At 42.7% G+C, this 21585-nt stretch overlaps 1 protein-coding gene across 1 annotated transcript in view; it reads right to left on the bottom strand.

Annotated features, from left to right (window-relative positions):
- DOT1L (DOT1 like histone lysine methyltransferase) overlaps positions 1 to 21585 on the bottom strand; it is a 144096-nt gene that overhangs the window by 49326 nt on the left and 73185 nt on the right. The window contains 7 exon segments of the mRNA XM_040417653.1: positions 7723 to 7836; positions 9904 to 10138; positions 10243 to 10326; positions 10479 to 10520; positions 10672 to 10778; positions 11266 to 11334; positions 20713 to 20792. Of these exon segments, the coding sequence (XP_040273587.1) occupies positions 7723 to 7836; positions 9904 to 10138; positions 10243 to 10326; positions 10479 to 10520; positions 10672 to 10778; positions 11266 to 11334; positions 20713 to 20792 (731 nt within the window).

The raw sequence follows: 21585 nt of genomic DNA, 5'->3' as shown, positions 1-21585 counted from the left end.
GAAGGAAAAGCCACCGTGTCCACTGGTGGCACCCATATAGCACCAGGGTAAGAGTGCCGGGCACCTGCGAGTACCGACTGTTGCCACGCCCCCTTGGAACTAAGCGAAGGCACCTAGAGCCGTGGTGCCGCAGAATTGCAGCATCCAAAGATGTTTAGTTATTCCCCGCTATTGGATCACTTGCGGAAGGGGGGTAATGCAACAGAAGCACGGTGATGTGCAACACTTGGAACCGTATTCAATGGTAGTGCAATTAGCTACCTAAGGAAGGTGTAAGCATACGGCAAGTACTAGCCAGTCGTAGGGAGAATACCCCACCTATGAAGGGGGGCGAATGCGCACGGCGAGAAGTAGTGCATATGGCGAGTCCTGTACCCCGTGGGAGTGCAATTGTTGCACCTAAGTACGGGGGTAATGCATACAGCACACATTGTAACCAGTGATAATGTCATCGCGCCATGAATGGATCTGCATATGGCAGGTCCCGAACCCCATGTCATTGTACTTAGTCCGGCTATGGCAGGGGATAATGTATAAGGCAGGTGCTGTATCCCGAAGTAGTGCAATTACTCCACCTAAGGAAGGGTTAATGCATATGACAAGTACTACTGGCCACCTTAGACGCAATCTTAGGAGATTGCTTCGGACTCATGTCAGGGTCTGAATCAGTATTCTCTTCTCCCCCCCCCTCCTCTCCGGACGAAACCCTCCCCTGTGAGGGAGGGTGTGTCTGAGTGTAACACAGGGAGGGAAGGGTTGCGAGGAGAAAAGATTCACTGTGTTCCGCCTCGCGCGTAGGTCTACTCCTCAGAATCTCGCCCCTGGCAGTTGTGGACTGCGCAGGTGGGGACTTATCAACCCAAACTACCCAGGGGGTGGGATGGGAGCTTGTAGAGGTCAGTCTTCCGGATTGCGCAGGCGGTGCAGTATCAATCAAGCGACTCCGGAGGTGGATTGCATAGGTGGAGAATTATCCCCCAAACGACCCGGGGAGGGTGGATTGGGAAGGTCAGAGGTCCTTAATTGAATGGCGCCGGCGAAGAATTATCAACCAAATGACCCCAGAGGGTGGACTGGGAGTCGCAGCAGACCCCTACTGGATTACACAGGTGGGGCATTATCAACCAAACGACCCAGGAGGGTGGATTGGGAAGTCAGAGGTCCCTTATTGAATGCGCTGGTGAAGAATTATCAACCCAGCGACCCCGGAGGGTGGACTGGGAATGTCTGAGGTCCTCTTTCTAATTTAGCAGGTGGAGAATTATCAACCAAAGTGGATTGGGAATTGCAGAGGCTCTCAACTGTAATGTGGAGGTGAGAATCATCAACGGCCACAAAGGATCGATTGGAATCCTTCAGAGGTCCAGAACTAAATTGCGCAGGTGGAATTATCAACCAAACGACCCGGAGGGTGGATTGGGAACTATGAGGTGCTTGTTATCTGAGATAGGACACGGGCCCAGTGTGGTACCGCCGCAGACAGGGTGGTCTTGCGGTAATGAGGGGTGTGGAGAGGGCCGTATGGACGCACATTTATTTTTTTAAACTAAGATGACTGCCTCAATGACGAGAGGCAGGAAGGGTTAAATCCCTCCACATGAGGAACATTGCACTGGAGTGCCACGCCCCCTTAGAACTCCATCTCTCTTCAGATATGCTGGCCACGAAGTGTTAAGGTCATCTTCATGACCGGGGGCGGAGCTAGCAGGTTTCTGGGGAGGGGGAAAGAAGGGCGCGAAGTTAGCACATCCCCCCCAGGGGGATAAAGTGCGGCCCTTCAGCAAGCCGCAAGGGGGCAATCCAAGGCCCCTGCGCACAGCCGAATAGTGCATCGGCCGGACCGCAGAGGGACCAAGCACCGCGATATGAGCCCGCCCTGCCACGCCCCCTCAACAAACAGAGGCTCCACCCTGCGGGCCGGGCCAAAAAACATGGCGGCCGGAACACCATGCGGTGCACGGCCGAGTTGTCCCTGATGCTGTTAACCCCTTCCGGAGCGGCGCGCTCAGCGTCCGCTCCAGAACTCTGGTCATGGCGGTAAGGTCCATAGTTAGATTAGTCCACTCCATTGAGAGCACAGCACTGGCGGGACTGTCCGGCCGTGCGCTCGGACTCCCGCCATAGAAAAATGCCTGCCAGGTAGTTCCACCTATATTAACCCCCTATGGGCCGTCCTGCTAGGCAATGAATAAAAACTGCCAGAGGGGGAAGAAGGGAATGGCTGCAGGGTGCTGGGCTATTGAAGCCCTGTGCCCTGTTAACCTCTGTATTACTGCCACCAGGTAGAGAGGGAGGGAGCGACCGAGAAGGGACATACTTACCTAGTCCCGTGTACTCACCTCTCTTCACTTCCCTGTGGCCATCTTCACCCCTCCTCTGGTCCAGCAGGGTCACCCCTACAGCTACTGGCACCGTAGTGGCAGGACACTGGAAAAGGGGGCTTGGATGGGTGACCCCTTGGCTGGCGGGATGCAGGGGAGCGAGGCTGCCCTGGTCCACCTTGTCTTCTGTGGGGGAGGCAGCAGTGCGGGGAACCGGCACTAGCGCAACTCGACCCCGGGAGAACAGGGAGGCAAGGCGTCCACTGTTTTCCCATCTGAAAAAGGAAAAAAAACAACTAAAATAAAAAATCTTTAGGAGATCCCTGCAGAGCAGGGAGGTCTTGCCTCCTATTGACACTAGAAAAAACTGAAGCTCTCTCTCCAGGCTGGAGGGGCTATAGCTGCCAGGGGAGGAGCTAACAGCTTTTACTAGTGTCAACGCCTCCTAGAGGACATAGCTATACCCACGGTTCCTGTGTCCCCCAATGAATATGGGCGAGAAATGTGCTATATATTCACACATGTCATAGCTGTATGACATGTGTGAATAAATAGCACATTTTTTCACTTTTAAGGAGTGCCGTGGATATTTGCGATAATTGAATGGTGCTATTAATAGCCAATTTGTCCCACAAAAAATATGTAAGCAAAGAGATGAATTTTTTTTTTATTAAAAATCTATGGTACTTGGCAGACAGGGATGAACAAAATGAAAATTGGCCTGGTCCTGAATGGGTTACTCACAAAGCATAAAGTCTAAAAAAGAATTTAAGTGTATAAAACAAAGTAGCAAAAATAAAAAACATCAGAATAGTAAAGGGAAAGCCATTTTATCCAGGCAACTATCATCACTACAAGACAGCACACAGCCTGAATTAAAGCACCATCAATGGTCAAATAAGCAAAGCACTATACTTCCTATTTGATGCACTCATAGCCTGTCAAGGCCCCAGTTTCGTTAACATTCAATGCAGTATATCAGCACATTCTGATCAGTACAGTGATTTTAAAAACTTTCAAAACATGACTCTAAAGGTGTCCATCACCTCAGTAGCTATCAGCTGAAAAATCTGTTATCTAGAGATCTATGGGGATAGAAGAGAATGCTGCTCATTTCTTGGAAGAAGAAAAAATATAAATATTATGTGGAAAAAGTAAATTTGTCCCATCTCTCTGCCCCCATATGGTGGCATAAGTTGTAAAACCAAACAAACCTCTTCTGCGGGCACTGCCAAGGATCACATCAACATAGGGTGTATGGTTCCAATAGCTTTATTGTCTACGCGTTTCAGGGGTAGATAACCCCCCTTCCTCAGGACAGCAATACATATACAGTGGATATAAAAAGTCTACACACCCCTGTTAAAATGTCAGGTTTCTGTGATGTAAAAAGACAAAGATAAATCATTTCAGAACTTTTTCCACCTTTAATGTGACCTATAAACTGTACTACTCAATTGAAAAACAGACTGAAATCTTTTAGGTAGAGGGAAGAAAAAATATAAAAATAAAATAATATGGTTGCATAAGTGTGCACACCCTTAAACTAATACTTTGTTGAAGCACCTTTTGATTTTATTACAGCACTCAGTCTTTTTGGGTATGAGTCTATCAGCATGCCACATTTTGACTTGGCAAAATTTTCCCATTCTTTGCAAAAACACTCCAAATCTGTCAGATTGCGAGGGCATCTCCTGTGCACAGCCCTCAATCGGATTCAGGTCTGGGCCATTCAAAAACTTTAATCTTCTTCTGGTGAAGCCATTCCTTTGTGGATTTGGATGTATGCTTTGGGTCGTTGTCATGCTGAAAGATGAAGTTCCTCTTCATGGTCAGCTCTCTAGCAGAAGCCTGAAGGTTTTGTGCCAATATTGACTGGTATTTGGAACTGTTCATAATTCCCTCTAGCTTAACTAAGGCCCCAGTTCCAGCTGAAGAAAAACAGCCCCAAAGCATGATGCTGCCACCACAATGCTTCACTGTGGGTATGGTCTTCTTTTGGTGATGTGCAGTGTTGTTTTTGCTCCAAACATATCTTTTGGAATTATGGCCAAAAAGTTCAACCTTGGTTTCATCAGACCATAACACCTTTTCCCACATGCTTTTGGGAGACTTCAGATTTGTCTTTGCAAAATATAGCCTGGCTTGGAAGTTTTTATTCGTAAGAAAAGGCTTTCGTCTTGCCACTCTACCCCATAGGCCAGACATATGAAGAATACGGGAGATTGTTGTCACATGTACCGTACTTGTCAGATATTCCTGCAGCTCCTTTAATGTTGCTGTAGGCCTCTTGGTAGCCTCCTAGACCAGTTTTCTTCTCGTCCAGTTCTTGGTAATGTCACTGTTGTGCCATATTTTCTCCACTTGATGATGACTGTCTTCCATGTTATATCTAATGCCTTGGAAATTCTTTTGTACCCTTCTCCTGACTAATACCTTTTAACAATGAGATCCCTCTGATGCTTTGGAAGCTCTCTGTGGACCATGGCTTTTGCTGTGGGATGTGACTAAGAAAATTTCAGTAAATCAGGAAAGACCAACTAGAGCAGCTGAACTTTTTTTGGGGTTAATCAAAGGCACTTTAAATGATGGCAGGTGTATGCTGACTCCTATTTAACATGATTTTGAATGTGATTGCTTAATTCTGAACACAGCTACATCCCCAGTTATAAGAGGGTGTGCACACTTATGCAACCACATTATTTTAGTTATTTTTTTGTTTTCTTCCCTCCACCTAAAAGATTTCAGTTTGTTTTTCAATTGAGTTGTACAGTTTATAGGTCACATTAAAGGTGGAAAAAGTTCTGAAATGATTTATCTTTGTCTAATTTTTTTACATCACAGAAACCTGACATTTTAACAGGGGTGTGTAGACTTTTTATATCCACTGTATAACAGGCAGAAGAAACACCTGGAGAGTGACAGCACTATTAGGGATGCTCCTGGTGCTGATCTAGCTGTCACAGGGCTAGTAGTATTCTTCTGCAGCGCGTTGAAGCGCTCAGTAAATTTGGGTGTGGGGCTACATGCCCGGCCTCTCCTTTTGCTCGGCGCGCTTCCTCCACTGTTGCCATCGATTGGCACGCCCCTGTCATGAGTTCAGCATTCGCTGCTCTGGTAGGGGCAGCGGGTTGACTGACAAAGGAAATGTCCAGAGCCACGATCTGCCATATGTTGGGGGAGAGTCAGAGATTACCCACACACCTTAGATTGACAGCTGGTCCGCCTGAAAAAAGCAGGTTTGGCCGACAATAAGAGGTACCCATGAGAACTGCTTCAAAATGAATATAGTGGCTTCATTTCAGCAACCAGAGGACAGGGACCTGAACAGATCATAATATATTTACAATTACTTCACATCTAAAGTGTGCTGCATTGAAGTTCCTTTGAAAAAAGCAAAATTTCTGATAGCAGGAAAATATAACCAATCTGAATTCCATCCGAGGAGAAAGTGGACATAGAATAGAATGTAACGAAAAGGGACTCAACCAAGAAATGCAGAAAAAGTAAAGCAGAGCACAAAACTCCCCCCACAAATAATTGTGAAATGAGGGCAAGGATGAAAAAAAAAAATAAATAAAAAAAAAAAGCATAACTCATTAGACAAACAGAAGAAAATGAGTGAAAAACATAACTAGGTATAAACATGAAGGATGAAGAACTGAAAATAATAACACATAACTGCAAGATATAAAGGAATGATGCCAGTACCGTAAAAGAAGTACAGCATACAAACACAACATGCAACATAAAATGAGACAGGTGGAAAAAAAAGAAAATAAAAATGAAGAGAGATTCACGCAGAGACATGGGCAGCTCCATGGTGGAGATCCTTTGTTCCATCCTGGGTAAAGGAGGCTAACCAGGAATACCCAAAAGGCTTCACTGCGGAAAGCAGCTGCTAAACGGGAAGGTAAGAGATAGAGGCCAAAGCCTTCCGCTATAACTGCTGCTAGAGAAAGGCAGAGTGTCAGACAACAAAATAGGTCAGACATTATGCACATCTCTTAGATTAAGCTGCCTTTGTCTACAAACATGTCATTCAAGCATCACTTGGGCTACTTTCACACTGGCGTTTTGGTTTCCGTTTGTGAGATCCGTTCAGGCTCTCACAAGCGGTCCAAAACGGATCAGTTTTACCCTAATGCATTCTGAATGGATAAGGATCCGCTCAGAATGCATCAGTTTGCCTCAGTTCCTTCTCCATTCCGCTTTGGAGGCGGACACAAAAACTGAGCCAAACAGATCCGTTCTGACACACAATGTAAGGCAATGGGGATAGATCCGTTTTCTATGACACAATAGAAAACGGATCCGTCCTCCATAAATTTTTAATGGTGTTCAAGACTGATCCAACTTGGCAATGTTACAGATAATACAAACTGATCCGTTCTGAACGGATGCAGATGGTTGTATTATCTGAACGGATCTGTCTGTGCAGATCCATGACGGATCCGCACCAAACGCGAGTGTGAAAGTAGCCTAAGGCTTGTTTCAACCAGTTTATGTGGCTTTTTTCTAAATTTTTTATGCATAAAACACCACCTCTAGTTGTTAGCTGTAAATCTATTTGAATCATGAAACAAACATCTTTTCTTTGTAGTGGCGTTTTCTCTTCAGTGTATTTTTTCCAGCCCTTTTTTTCTTTTATAAGTAGTCTGTTACCTCATTGTCCCATAGTAAACTACTGGCAGTTCCCCTATCCCACGACATCACTCAATGGTGAAATTCTGCCTGGTTCCTGTGCATTACAAATACTACTGTGGGCATCGGTTTTACAGCTTGTAGTGTGCATGTACTGTCTAGCAGCGCAACACAGGCCCGCCTGAAGAGAAAGTGCTTTTAATATTGGCGACTACTCAAGCAGGTCTACGGTGGGCTGCTTGACAGCAACAGGCTCACTTTAACTTGCAGCGTGGTCTGGGTATGGTGTTTTCTTCAGGCATTTCCCACTGAATTCTCCATAGGGGAAAAAGAAAAAAAAAAGCCTGTAAAAACTATGAAACGTGTGACTAAAAAGTTTGAAAAATGCCTGCAAAAAATGCATGGTTTATACAAGTAAAAAGAAAAAAAAAAAAAGTAAACACAAATATGCCATCATTTGGACAACTGTCAGATGAAGTCAACCCACATGGTCATTAGGATTCTGAATCATTAGATCATGTCACCCTAGTCATGAACTGTCAATCATTCCTTGACATTCAAGTTTTTTTTTCTACCAATACCTGCATTTCAGCCTGCATATAAAGTGGTAAGTCATCATGTCAAATTAAAGGTTAGCGTAGAACCCACCACTAAATATAGAGTTCTTCAATTTAACTGCTCCTTGACTATACCATTTTCCTCTCTGGAACACAAGTAAGAATACTTCCTTGCACAGGATCCCATGTAGGATTCTTACCAAGCAGCTGATGCAGGGCTGGTGGTGTGGGTGAAGACAACAACTGGTTGGAAGGTTGACGCTGCACTTTGGGAGGTAGCTGAAAATAGGGACTCTGAGGTGACTTGTATGTATCTGTATAAAATAAATACCATACATATATTAAAGACCCCAACTTATTTTCTCAATTTATAAACAGAAAAAGTAGTCTGGGCCTTTATCAATTACAGAACCATGAACTGCTTTATTATATTACAATACAGCTTAAAGGGGTTCTCCGGGAACGAAAATACCTTTCATTACTTATAATGGCTCTTCTTGTCTAGAGAGCCATCATTAGGAGAAAAAAAATGGCTGCCGTCCTATTAGTACACATAAAACCTGTCCTAATCACACAGCAGGACAAGTTACTTCACAACACAGGCTAGTGTTAGATTTCTGGAGAGGTCGTTGATCCAGGGAGTTATTCTAACTGCCTGATTGGAGTCAGCAGGGAAGGATCAACTTGCAGGATAACAGGCCGAACAAATGTCTTTTTTTCAGCCTTATAAACTATGTTACTATGTTAACACTGAGGTAAAGAGCTGCCTCAGCCTCCTCCTCTTCTACTTGTCAGGGATTATGTTCCTGAATATATTCGATAAGATCTTCAGTTGAAGCTCTGTGGGAATGGAGTTCAAGTACAGACAGGACAATAAGAGGGTGTGGTAATGGAGACTGCATACAAGTGCTGCTGCTCATTAGCCACATCCCCACCCTCCTCCTACTTCATGACCTCCATTCCTACAAAGATTCAGCTGAAGATCTAAACTGTATTCAGGATTATAATCCCAGACAAGCAGAGCAGAGAGGAGGATGAGGCAGCTTATTAGCTCAGTTCTCTGAAGTAACTCATCTTGCTGTGTGATTAGGACAGGTTTTGTATGTACTAATAGGATGGCAGCCATTTTATTTCCCCTGATGATTGCTCCCTAGACAAATGCCATTATAACTAATGAAAGGTATTTGGGAATATATTTATAATAAAGTAATATCTAAGTATTTTCATAATTCCTGAAGAACCCTTTTAAGTAAAGGCATGGACATCCCTGAGGTTGTCTCAGTTAGAATTCCATTTCCTACCAGCAGTTTTTCCAGGGTGTCCAAAGGAGGAGGGTAACAAACTAGTGTCCAATGGCACACTGCTTAACAGGGTATGTGCACCAATTTCCAGACCCCTCAGACTGGCTGGACCCATGTTGGTGATCATACTCATCTGATCCCCGGTGCTAGGTCCTGGCTCGTTTGCTCCCAGGCCTCCACTACTTGTTTCATTTCCTGTTAGCACCAATTACAGGCCACAGTGGGGAACTGCTCCCCTTAGGTCACATAACCATTTGAGTTATGCAAGTTGAGCAGCGGCCGTGGTTGGCTGAAGTGGCTTCGTATAGAGGAAGGGACCAGAGACAGGCAGCAGAAGCCAGGGAGTGAACGAGCCAGAACCCAGTGCCAGGGATCAGCTAAAAATGATCACCAATGCTGGTCCCGCCAGTCTGAGGGGTCTGAAAATGAGTGCACAACTCCTTAAAAAAGTATATTACAATATTTTCTTAATGCAAAGGAAATTCGTTTTTTTTATATACATAATTTTTTCACTTTTCCTAGTGAACTTTGCAATCCATACTTAAAGTGGTCCGCAATCCACAAGCACCGACCGTGGGGCAGCCGCATGCGGATCGCAGACCCATTCACTTGAATGGGGTCCGCGATCCTTCCGTTCTGCAAAAAGATAGAACAATTTCTATCTTTTTGCGTAACGGAAGCACGGAACGGAACACCACAGAAGCACTCCGTAGTGCTTCTGTGGGGTTCCATTCCGCACCTCCAGATTTGCGAGCGATTCAAGTGAAAGGGTCCGCATCCGTGATGCGGAATGCACATGGCTGGTGACCAGTGTATTGCGGAACCGCCGTATGAGGCCCGCAGCACGGGCACGTAGCCCTTACGTTCGTCTGAACGAGCCCATACAGACATCCTATGAAGGCCTACCCTGGCGGCCAATGTTTGCTCCCCAGCTGCCATAGCACCCACTCTTTCCTGCAGCTTTCCTCACTCACAATGTTCAGAATGAGTAGCTGTTGCTCTGCTAATGCACCAGTGCTTGGATGTCATAGCAAAGCATCAAGGTGACCAAAACAGAATGATAACTAAATATATACTTACCCTGAGGGTTTGTCTGTGTTGGGGACTGAGGGGGAGGTCCATTCTGTGAATGTACAGTTTCCAGTGCAGTAGGGGATTTGGAGGACTTGCGCTCACTAGCTGATGGAAGCAGTTTCTTAGGACGTCCACGTTTACGACCAGCCATTTTCCTACCTTTCTTGCTAAGTTTTCTTCGAGCTTTGGCTGGTGAAGTCTTTTTCACAGAAGCTGGCTTCTCTTCCTCTGCTCCAGAATCCTGAAGGACAAATCGGATATAAATGCTAGTCTACTATCATTTCCCACCATCATAGTTCTTCTATATCACATAAAAGTCATGTATTATAATAAAATAGGCCTTACCTTGATCTCCTGAATTTTTGTAGGGGTGGTGGTATTGCTCTTTCCTTCCCGATGATTCTTCCGTCTTGTTGTTTCTTGCTCCTCCTAACAGAGTGAAGATATCAAATTAATTTTTGAAGTGTCTTTTCCTACATTTCTCTTTGTTCAAGATATCCTGAGATGGCTGTAGTTTAACTTGGCTGTTGTTCTGCTAACCAATAAATAATTTGGATATTTTGCTTTACTTTAAAACTTACCCTGAGTTTTGGATTTTTCAGACTGGAAAAATAATTTTCAAGCTGCAAGACAAATGATAAAAAGATGACACTACTTCTTTGGAAGAATCCACAAGTATACACAATTTTGAGAAAATATAAAACCGTATAACACAATATATGTTGCAAAAAACCTATACAGGATAGTGGAAATATAGTATTAAAAGATGCTTACTAAAGTCCGATCAATGGTGTGCAGATAGTAAGAAACTGGCTTGCCGGTCCAAGAAACAGAGCCTTTGAGCGGTGACAGTTCAACTACTCTCATTATTGTGCCAATATCTGAAAGAACAAAGTAATGTTGTAGTAAAACTGAGTACTGTTGAAGGGAGGAATACTCATGGATGCCTTCTCCCAACTATACCACCACACATACACACAAAAGGTTGTGTGTGGTATTATATACCTCAGCCTCAGTTTCTAGAAGAAAGAAGACATGTTACTCTAATCCTAGACTACCCATGTAACGCACAACCTGTTAGACAATTCTCTTTATGGAAATAGAAGCCTGTTCCGTATGATAGTGTAAAATCTGACACTTTAAAAAAAAATCCTCTTAAATACTATAAAGCAAGACAACATATTGAATCCTACTGTAAAATATTGTATGAAACAAATTGTAAAAAACTGCATAATATTAATGATATAAGGTCAATGTAATTGCATTTCCACTCCGCCCACAAAATTGCTTCCCTGTATTGCCAACTAAGCATTTATGTTAAAAAAAATTTATTTAAAAAAAATTAAAATTACTTGGAAGAAAACTCACCACTCAGGTTTCTGCTGTTAATACGGAAGTTGAGAGGTGCAAATGGTTTGGAGGAGACAATTCTGCCACCTGAGAAGATATTGGTCAAGTAGAATACAATACGTCAGTCGTCATAAAAACATGTCAGAGAAAACTACTGGATGCTGCCCCTACAGACAGTCCTTCAGGAACAAAGCCTTCATTTCTGGTCTCAACATTTTGCACCTCTGGTACCTGGATAATTTTTGCAGTTTTGACATGTTACAATAAAACCTAAGTTACAAAATAAAGGAATCAACCAATACAAGCCCCCATACCCTTATATTTTCACTGAGTAAAAACCTGGCACATTGCCAAAATGCCACTCAGCACTTCATACCCACAGACATTCATGTAATTTGTGTCAAAATGTGATTTTTAATAAATAAATAAAAATTGCATAAGATTTGATGTTACTGGGTAAAAGTCTGACTCAAGCAGAAAGTAATATTCATACTTCCTAAAAAATAAATAAAATAAAAACTTCTACATATGCAGTTAATACATGGCTCTTAGACCTAAATTTAAATGCACATAATCTTCATAAAAATCACTGAGCCTGGAAAGACCAAAATATGTTTTTAAGATGGAAATAAAAAAAAAAAAGTAACCACCTATAAAATACAGGGATTAAAATTCTTGAAAAGTAAAAAGCAAAAAACTGCAGGAATGTACCAAGCAACATTTCCATGCAAGTATTGGGAATTATACAGGATATAGTTTTCCATCTGATATACAAAACGTAATCTAAAAAAATGATACATTTTTAAACTTAATATAATGCATTAAAGAGGTATTCATGTTGTGACTAGTTCGCTCCTATTCACAGGTTAGGGGGTAACTATTAGATTGAAGGTGGTCCTACCACTGGCACCCAAACTGATCACAAAGACGAAGTACCCGTACCCCTCGGGACAAGTGATGAGCGAACTTCCATAACGGAATTGCCAGAAAACCCGAACCCCAAAACATGAAGTTCACTCATAACAACTCAGGACCCCTGAAATGAACGGAGGGACAGGTCAGGCATGTGGACTGCCATCCCATTCATCCATATGAGAGTTCTGGAAACAGCTGAGTACAGTACTCTGCTGTCTCCAGAACTTCCACAGAGATTAGTCACCGAAGATAAGGAAACGGCAGAGTTACTAAATGTTTTTTTTTTTAGCTCCGTAAATACAAAAAGAGAAAGGAGCTGATATCTGTGGTGCTGGGGCTGTTAGTACATCCAGTAATATGATCAATTGGCTAACTGTAGATATGGTCCAAGATAAGTTAAATAAGGTAAATGTCAACAAGGCACCAGGTTCAGATGGATTACACCCAAGAGTGCTTAAAGAGCTCAGTTCAGTCATTGCTGTGCCCGTTTATAAAAAAATGTAAAGATTCTCTAAGTACTGGTACAGTGCCAAGTGATTGGTGCAAGGCAAATGTGGTGCCTAGGCCCTTCACAGGTAATTATAGACCAGTTACTGTAGTTGAACTTCTGTTGTGGGAAAAATGTTTGAAGGACTCTTAAGGGACTTTATACAGGAGTATGTGACTGTAAATAATATTATAAAGGATAACCAACATGGGTTTACCAAGGACAGAAGTTGTTAGACTAAGGCTACTTTCACACTAGCGTTCGGGGCTCCGCTTGCGAGTTCCGTTTGAAGGCTCTCACAAGCGGCCCCGAACGGATCCGTACAGCCCTAATGCATTCTGAATGGATGCGGATCCGCTCAGAATGCATCAGTTTGGCTTCGTTTGGCCTCCGCTCCGCTCAGCAGGCGGACACCCGAACGCAGCTTGCAGAGTTTGTGTCCGCCTGGCCGTGCGGAGCCAAACGGATCCGTCCAGACTTACAATGCAAGTCAATGGGGACGGATCCGTTTGACGTTGACACAATATGGTGCAATTTCAAACGGATCCGTCCCCCATTGACTTTCAATGTAAAGTCAGGAGTCCCTATTAATATACCATCAGATCGGAGTTTTCTCCGATCCGATGGTATATTTTAACTTGAAGCGTCCCCATCACCATGGGAACGCCTCTATGTTAGAATATACCATCGGATTTGAGTTACATCGTAAAACTCAGATCCGACAGTATATTCTAACAGAGGCGTTCCCATGGTGATGGGGACGCTTCATGTTAGAATATACTGAGAACTGTGTACATGACTGTCCCCTGCTGCCTGGCAGATGCTGCCAGGCAGCAGGGGGCAGACCCCCCCCCTCCTGTAATTGTCTTATTGGTGGCCAGTGCGGCCCCCCTCCCTCCCCAGTATTAATTGTAACCAGTGCGGCCCCCCTCCCTCTATATTCATCGGTGGCCAGTGCGGATTCCCAGTATTAAATATGACCAGTGCGGCCTCCCCCTCCCTCTATATTTATTGGTGGCCAGTGCGGATTCCAAGTATGGCCTCCCCAGTGCGGCCTCCCCTCTCCCCCCCCCCCTAATTAAAATCACACACACACACACACACTCTTCAGGTAAGTATAATGCTTCTATTTATTGCTAAGTAACCATGGCAGCCAAGACTGCAATAGCGTCTTGGTTGCCATGGTAACCGATCGGAGCCCCAGCGATTTAAACTGGGACTCCGATCGGTACTCTCCGCTGACACCAATGATGGGGGGGGGGGGGTGATTTTAATTAGGGGGGGGGAGAAAGGGGAGGCCGCACTGGGAATCCGCACTGGCCACCAATAAATATAAAGGGAGGGGGAGGCCGCACTGGTCATATTTAATACTGGGAATCCGCTCTGGCCACCGATGAATATAGAGGGAGGGGGGCCGCACTGGTTACAATTAATACTGGGGAGGGAGGGGGGCCGCAGTGGCCACCAATAAGTTAAATACAGGGGGGAGGTCTGCCCCCTGCTGCCTGGCAGCATCTGCCAGGCAGCAGGGGGCAGTCATGTACACAGTTCTCAGTATATTCTAACATGAAGCGTCCCCATCACCATGGGAACGCTTCTGTGTTTAGAATATACTGTCAGATCTGAGTTTTCCGAAGTGAAAAATCAGATCTGAAATGAACAGTTATGCAAACGGATCCGTTCTGAACGGATGCAAGCGTTTGCATTATAGGAGCGGATAGTCTGTACAGACACCAGACGGATCCGCTCCTAACGCAAGTGTGAAAGTAGCCTAACCTGGTTTGTTTTTATGAGGAGGTGAGTAGTAGCCTGGACAGAGGGGCGACTGTGGATGTAGTGTTTCTGGATTTTGCAAAGGCTTTTGATACTGTGAGGGCATAGACGTTTAATAGGTAAAGTAAGGTCTATAGGCTTGGAAAGTATAGTTTGTAATTGGATTGAAAACTGGTTGAAGGATCAGGTCCAGAGAGTTGTGGTCAATGATTCCTATTCAGAATGGTCACGGGTTTTAAGTGGTGTACCCCAAGGTACAGTGCAGGGTCCTCTAATATTTAATTTACGTATTTATATCGAGGGCGGGATTAATAGCACCATTTCTATTTTTGCAGATGACACTAAGCTATGTAGTACTGTACAGTCTATGGAAGATGTCCATATACTACAAGCTGACTTGAACACAGTGATTGGGCATCAACTTGGCAAATGAGGTTCAATGTGGATGATTGTAAAGTTATCCATCTTGGTAGTAATTATCTCTGTGCTTCATATGTCCTAGGTGGGAGTCACTTAGAGAAAGATTTGGGTGTCCCTGTAGATGGTAGATTAAACAACAGCATACAATGTCAATGAGCTGCTTCTAAGGCCACTAGGATATTGTCATGCATTAAACGAGGCATTGACTCGCGGGGCAGGGATGTAATATTACCACTTTACAAAGCGTTGGTGCGGCCTCACCTGCAATATGCAGTTCAGTTCTGGGCACCAGTCCATAGAAAGGACGCACTGCAGCTGGAAAAAGTACAGAGGAGAGCGACTAAACTGATAAGGGGCATGGAGGGTCTTAATTATGAAGAAAGATTAAAATAATTTTATTTATTTATTTATTTAGTCTTGAGAAGAGACGTCTAAGGGGGGACATGATTAACCTATACAAATATATAAATGGGCCATACAAAAAATACGGAGAAAAACTGTTCCATGTAAAATGCCCTCAAAAGACAATGGCGCACTGCCTCCGATTGAAGAAAAAGTTCAGTCTCCAGAAGCGTCAAAGCTTCTTTACTGTAAAAACTGTGAATCCTCAGGATGTGGTCACAGCAGGCACAGTGGACAGTTTTAAATAGGGCTTAGATGAATTCGTAAAAGTAAAAGACATTAATGCTTCTGAAAATGTGTAGAAATCAAAGTCTCACTTCCTTCTAGGATTCGCGTCCCCACCTATCCCTTGGTTGAACTTGGACATGTCTTTTTAACCTTATTAACTATGCCACTATGTAATTAATGGAGTGTCAGTCCACATGCCTGACCTTCTTCTATGTTCAGTTCAATGGGCCCCATAGGGTAAGGTGTCTCTGTGGTAGGATCACCACTGATCTAATAGTTATTCCCTCCTCATAGGATAAGTTCTCAGGACTGGAATACCCCTTTAATTAAGGCCAATTTCAGATGGGTATAATATTGGTGCTTTATTGCTCACATCAGAAAAAATATGAAAAAAACACTACACCTGTCTGAAAAGTGGCAGATTTTTATTTATTTTTTTAAGTAGAGTAATCGAAAAATTGTCCTGACTGATGAAAATTAGATATATCAGAAATAGATTCCTTTCTAGTGATAATTGTTATGACTTACTGTAGTGTGTAACGAGTACTGCTAGAGAAGCAGTCTGCATATTTTACTCTACAAATGGAGTATAGATAGTAGGGATGTTGTAAAATGTAAACCTTATCGACGTTTGTGAGAGTGGTGTGTTTGGTGTCACTTATTTGGCTGTGATTTGGATGCTGGCAAACGTCATCTTTTAGGTGCAAAGAGGTGATTAGATGAGAAAGCACTCAACTTATTACTTCTTTACTTGGAAAAAAAAAAAAAAAAATTTTTTTTAAAAGACCCCCATATGTAACAATCAAAAAGCCAATATGTCCTCTGATTGATTGGGAAGGGGATTGGTGGATTGACAACATGCACACAAATCCATGTGAGACTTGTTTTATGGCTGACAATCTACACTTTAAAACAATAACAAAACCACAGTGCTAGCCGCTCTACAGTTGCAAGAAAAAGTATGTGAACCCTTTGGAATGATATGGATTTCTGCACAAATTTGTGATAAAATGTGATCTGATCTTCATCTAAGTCACAACAATAGACAATCACAGTCTGCTTAAACTAAATAATATACAAAGAATTAAATGTTACCATGTTTTTATTGAACACACCATGTAAACATTCACAGTGCAGGTGGAAAAAGTATGTGAACCCCTAGACTAATGACATCTCCAAGAGCTAATTGGAGTGAGGTGTCAGCCAACTGGAGTCCAATCAATGAGATGAGATTGGACATGTTGGTTACAGCTGCCCTGCCCTATAAAAAACACACACCAGTTCTGGGTTTGCTTTTCACAAGAAGCATTGCCTGATGTGAATGATGCCTCGCAAAAAAGAGCTCTCAGAAGATCTGCGATTAAGAATTGTTGCCTGGCATAAAGCTGGAAAGAGTTATAAAAGTATCTCCAAAAGCCTTGCTGTTCATCAGTCCATGGTAAGACAAGTTGTCTTCAAATAGAGAAAGTTCAGCACTGCTGCTACTCTTCCTAGGAGTGGCCGTCCTGTAAAGATAACTGCAAGAGCACAGCGCAGACTGCTCAATGAGGTCAAGAAGAATCCTAGAGTGTCAGCTAAAGACTTGCAAAAGTCTCTGGCATAAGCTAACATCCCCGTTAGCGAATCTACGATACGTAAAAGACTAAACAAGAATGGATTTCATGGGAGGATACCACAGATACCACTGCTGTCCAAAAAAAAAAAAAACATTGCTGCAAGTTTACAGTTTGCACAAGAGCACCTGGATGTTCCACAGCAGTACTGGCAAAATATTCTGTGGACAGATGAAACCAAAGTTGAGTTGTTTGGGAGAAAAACACAACACTGTGTGGAGAAAAAGAGGCACAGCACACAAACATCAAAACCTCATCCCAACTGTGAAGTATGGTGGTGGGGGCATCATGGTTTGGGGCGTCAGGACCTGGACGGATTGCCATCATCGAAGGAAAAATGAATTCCCATGTTTATCAAGACATTTTGCAGGAGAACTTAAGGCCATCTGTCCACCAGCTGAAGCTCAACAGAAGATGGGTGTTGCAACAGGACAACGACCCAAAGCATAGAAGTAAATCAACAACTGAATGGCTTAAACAGAAGTAAATACACCTTCTGGAGTGCCCAGTCAGAGTTCTGACCTCAACCCGATTGAGATGCTGTGAATCGCTTTCTTGAGGTCATGCCACACCAGACATCCCAAGAATATTGCTGAACTGAAACAGTTCTGTAAAGAGGAATGGTCAAGAATTACTCCTGACCGTTGTGCACGTCTGATCTGCAACTACAGGAAACGTTTGGTTTAAGTTATTGCTGCCAAAGGAGGTTCAATCAGTTATTAAATCCAAGGGTTCATATACTTTTTCCACCTGCACTGTGAATGTTTACATGGTGTGCTCAATAAAAACATGGTAACATTTAATTCTGTGTGTGTTATTAGTTTAAGCAGACTGTGATTGTCTATTGTTGTGACTTAGATGAAGATCAGATCACATTTTATGACTAATTTGTACAGAAATCCATATAATTCCAAAGGGTTCACATACTTTTTCTTGCAACTGTACATTGGGGGAGACAGCTTTTTAAAAATCAGGTTGGAAGTCCGAACTCCACATAGAAACGGACCCCAGCGGGAGCTGCATATAAGTGCTGCAACTTGTGATGTATGGCAGCTACAGCTGTAATCATTTTTAAACTGCTAAACACCCTGAGATCCAGCCATCTATAGCAAGGATACCTCCTTAGCTACTAAAGAGCCACCCTGCATGGACGTATGAGATAATTTTATGTCCCTGCCAAGAACGTAATTCTTTCTCAATGCTTAACCATTTCAGCCCTGGAGGACTTTCTATTTTTGCATTTCCATTTTTTACTTCCTACTTTCCACTATAATTTTATTTTTTAATTCATTAGCCGTATGAGGGCTAGTTTTTGAGGGGAACAATTTTTACTTTCTAATGGCACCATTTAATATTGCCAGATTTTGACCCCCATAACTTTTTTTTTATAGTTAAGCCTATGGAGCTGTGTGAGGGCTCAATTTATGCGGTCTGAGCTGTAGTTTTTACTGATACTATTTTGGAGTGTGTCTCATCACTTTTTATTCATTTATTTGGGGTAGGTGAAGTGATGACAATAAGGCAAATCACCATACGCGATAAATGCATTTCTTTTTTAATAGTTTGGGAATTTTGAGTAGTGGTGATGCCTATGAGGTTTATTGTTTATTTTTAATTATGGGAAAAGGGATCGATTTGAATTTTGAAAAACTTTATTTTTTTTATTTGTCACCCTAGGGGATTAAGAAGCAAGTATTAATTTGCTTCTCCCTTACACAGCAATGAATTGCCATTGCAACTCATTGCTGATTTGCCATGTTCTTAAGAAGCCCTGCCACCTGCAGGTCTCCACAGGAACTACAACTACAATAGCATGGGTTTCTTCAGAGAGACCCATGGTATCTCAGACAATGAGTGTCTCCCCTGATCGTCGTCACAGATGCCTCGATCACAACTGACCACAGCATCTGAGGGGTTAAATGTCTGCGATCTGCATTAACGACAATCATAGACATTAGCCCCGCATGGCTGTCGTTTAAACCAACAGAAACCTGTTGACTATGACGCCCACTGCACTTGCGAGCAGGCGCAATCTTTAAAGACCCAACTCCCACTGTCCTTGTACAGTGGCGGTTGGGAAGGAGTTAAACTAGAGTGATCCAAACAGTAAAAGAAGTAATGACCAATCATATGTTAACTTAAGACAGTTTTGTGCAGTAAAATGTGACAAATACTGAGTTTTTACTTTTTTTTCTTGCTTTTGCAGATGAAGACATCTAAGAGAGAGAAGCAAGTTTATTTACAGGTGTTTGACAACCAAACTATTTTTCTCTGGTCTCTTTAAACTGACAACCAAACTCCCTCTGGACCTTTTATAATACACCCTACATAAAATATGGAATATCTACAAGCTCTTGTCATGTCAACTACTGTGATGATTACTGTGTTTAATTTTTCGGTAACTGTACAGGCAAATGATATATAGTAATATGCAAATTAGAAAATGCTTCTTGCACACAGAATAAGTTAAACGAGTAATTAATCCTTAAGACGACTCCGTGTGGTGTAAATACATAAGGAAGCTATCCCACCGCAGCTCCTGTCCAGTCCCCTGTTCTCTGCTTCCTGCTAGCCGCAGTGATAAAATGTATCAATCACATGTCCCTATGTTGAGATGTTACTGCTGCAGCAGGAACGAGAGAATCGAGGGGGAACAGGCGAGACATTACACCAAAGTGAGCCATTTAACAGATAATTTTTTTCCTATGGCAGCTCCCTTAAGGCCTCTTTCAAATACAATACTCTGAGTATTTTCAAAATGTTTGAAAAAAGGTTTTAAAACGATTATTTTTTTACTACACACGAGTTTCTGGTGCCAATTTTGTATATGCACATTGGAAATCCTACAGTGAAGTATATGGGCGGGGGGGATGTCAGAAAAGATTTTATACTTGGCATCTAGCATTTTATTAAAAACACTGACCCCAAAAACACCAGTACAATGCTGTGTATGCAAACTTGTCAATATAAATGTTAAAGAAACATCTGAAAGCAGCTTTTCTTTTAACAAAATATAAAGTGTAATATTAGGGTACTTTCACACTAATGCTTTCCTTTTCCGGCGCTGAGTTCCGTCCTAGGGGCTCAAATCCGGTAAAGAACTGATCAGTTTTATCCTAATGCATTCTGAATGGAGAGTAATCCGTTCAGGATGCATCAGGATGTCTTCAGTTCAGTCTTTTTGACTGATCAGGAAAGAGATGAAACCGTAGCATGCCAAAAAAACTGAAGACTTGCCGGAGATAAGGAATGTATTAGTGCCAGATCCAGCATTCAAAATACCAGAACGCCGGAAATGTCCTTCTGGTCTGCGCATGCACAGACTGAAAAAAATCGAAACGGATCCGTTTGTCTGTATGACAAACGGACAGATGGATCCGTTCTTGCAATGCATTTGTAAGATGGATCAGGATCCTGATCAGTCTTAAAATCCAATCAATTGGCATACGTTTTGCCGGATTCCTCTGCCGCAAGTGTGAAAGTACCCTAATTTCTACAAAAAAAAAAATGGGCCTTAAATTTGTGATTAAAACCGGTCTAACATCTGTCTATGCCACAATGGAATAAAATAACCAAAAAAACAAAACACAACTTCCAACGACAAATAACGGTGGGTCAATACATCACCTTCCTTCATGTTGGCAAATCTCTCCTTAAGCTGGTGATCGACTTCAGGACCAAAGGCAAAATTATTCACAAAAATTACACTGCAAGATAACAGTAATTGTTAATCCCAGAGCCGCCACATTGTTTTTTTTCCCCCATTCTGTCCAGCAAGCCACAGCTTCAAACCAAAAACAGAAAGTAATTTTATAGTGATTTCAGAGTCTATGCAGCAGCCTGAACTATTAGTAAACTATAAATCTAACTGACACAGGGTATGGCCACATGAAGCAGGTTTACTTTGGATTTTCTGCAGAGAGAAATCAGCATCAAACAGTGTGGATTTTGCAGTGCATTTAAGAGCAGAAATGCTGCGAATTTGCTGCAGATTTCACTCCGTGTATTGCAAAGGGCAAAATCAAAAACGGAAACAAAGTGACATGTTACAGATATAGGCAGACTTTCTGTGGCCGCCTTGACATTCTCTGCGCCGCCGGAGGATGCACTCAATTTATGATGAGGCGCAGGCATCAACATAAATTAGATGCATCATCTGGGAGTCTGTGCACCTAAACCAACTTTTTTTTTTTAAAGACACAAACATGCAGCTTGCAACTTTTTAAAGCCACTTTTCTAGCGCAAGGGAGATGATAAATCTCCTCCATAATACATAAACCACAGGTCACATTCTGTGCATTTTCTGTGCAAAATGCCTGCAGCATAAGGATAACATTTGGGAAATTCTAATCTACTTCACTTCTACTGTAATGCATTGCAGACGTCTAAACACAATTCCCTACAGATAATCTGCAGCATTTATGTTAAGTGTGGCCATACCCTTAGAATTACTTGCTGCAATATAATAAGTTGATGGGGTCCTTCCACACACACACACAC

Source organism: Bufo bufo, chromosome 2 (genome assembly GCF_905171765.1).
Source record: "Bufo bufo chromosome 2, aBufBuf1.1, whole genome shotgun sequence".
Taxonomy (NCBI): Eukaryota; Metazoa; Chordata; class Amphibia; order Anura; family Bufonidae; genus Bufo; species Bufo bufo.
Note: the sequence above shows the minus strand (reverse complement) of the source record. Positions and strands in the feature narration are given on the sequence as shown.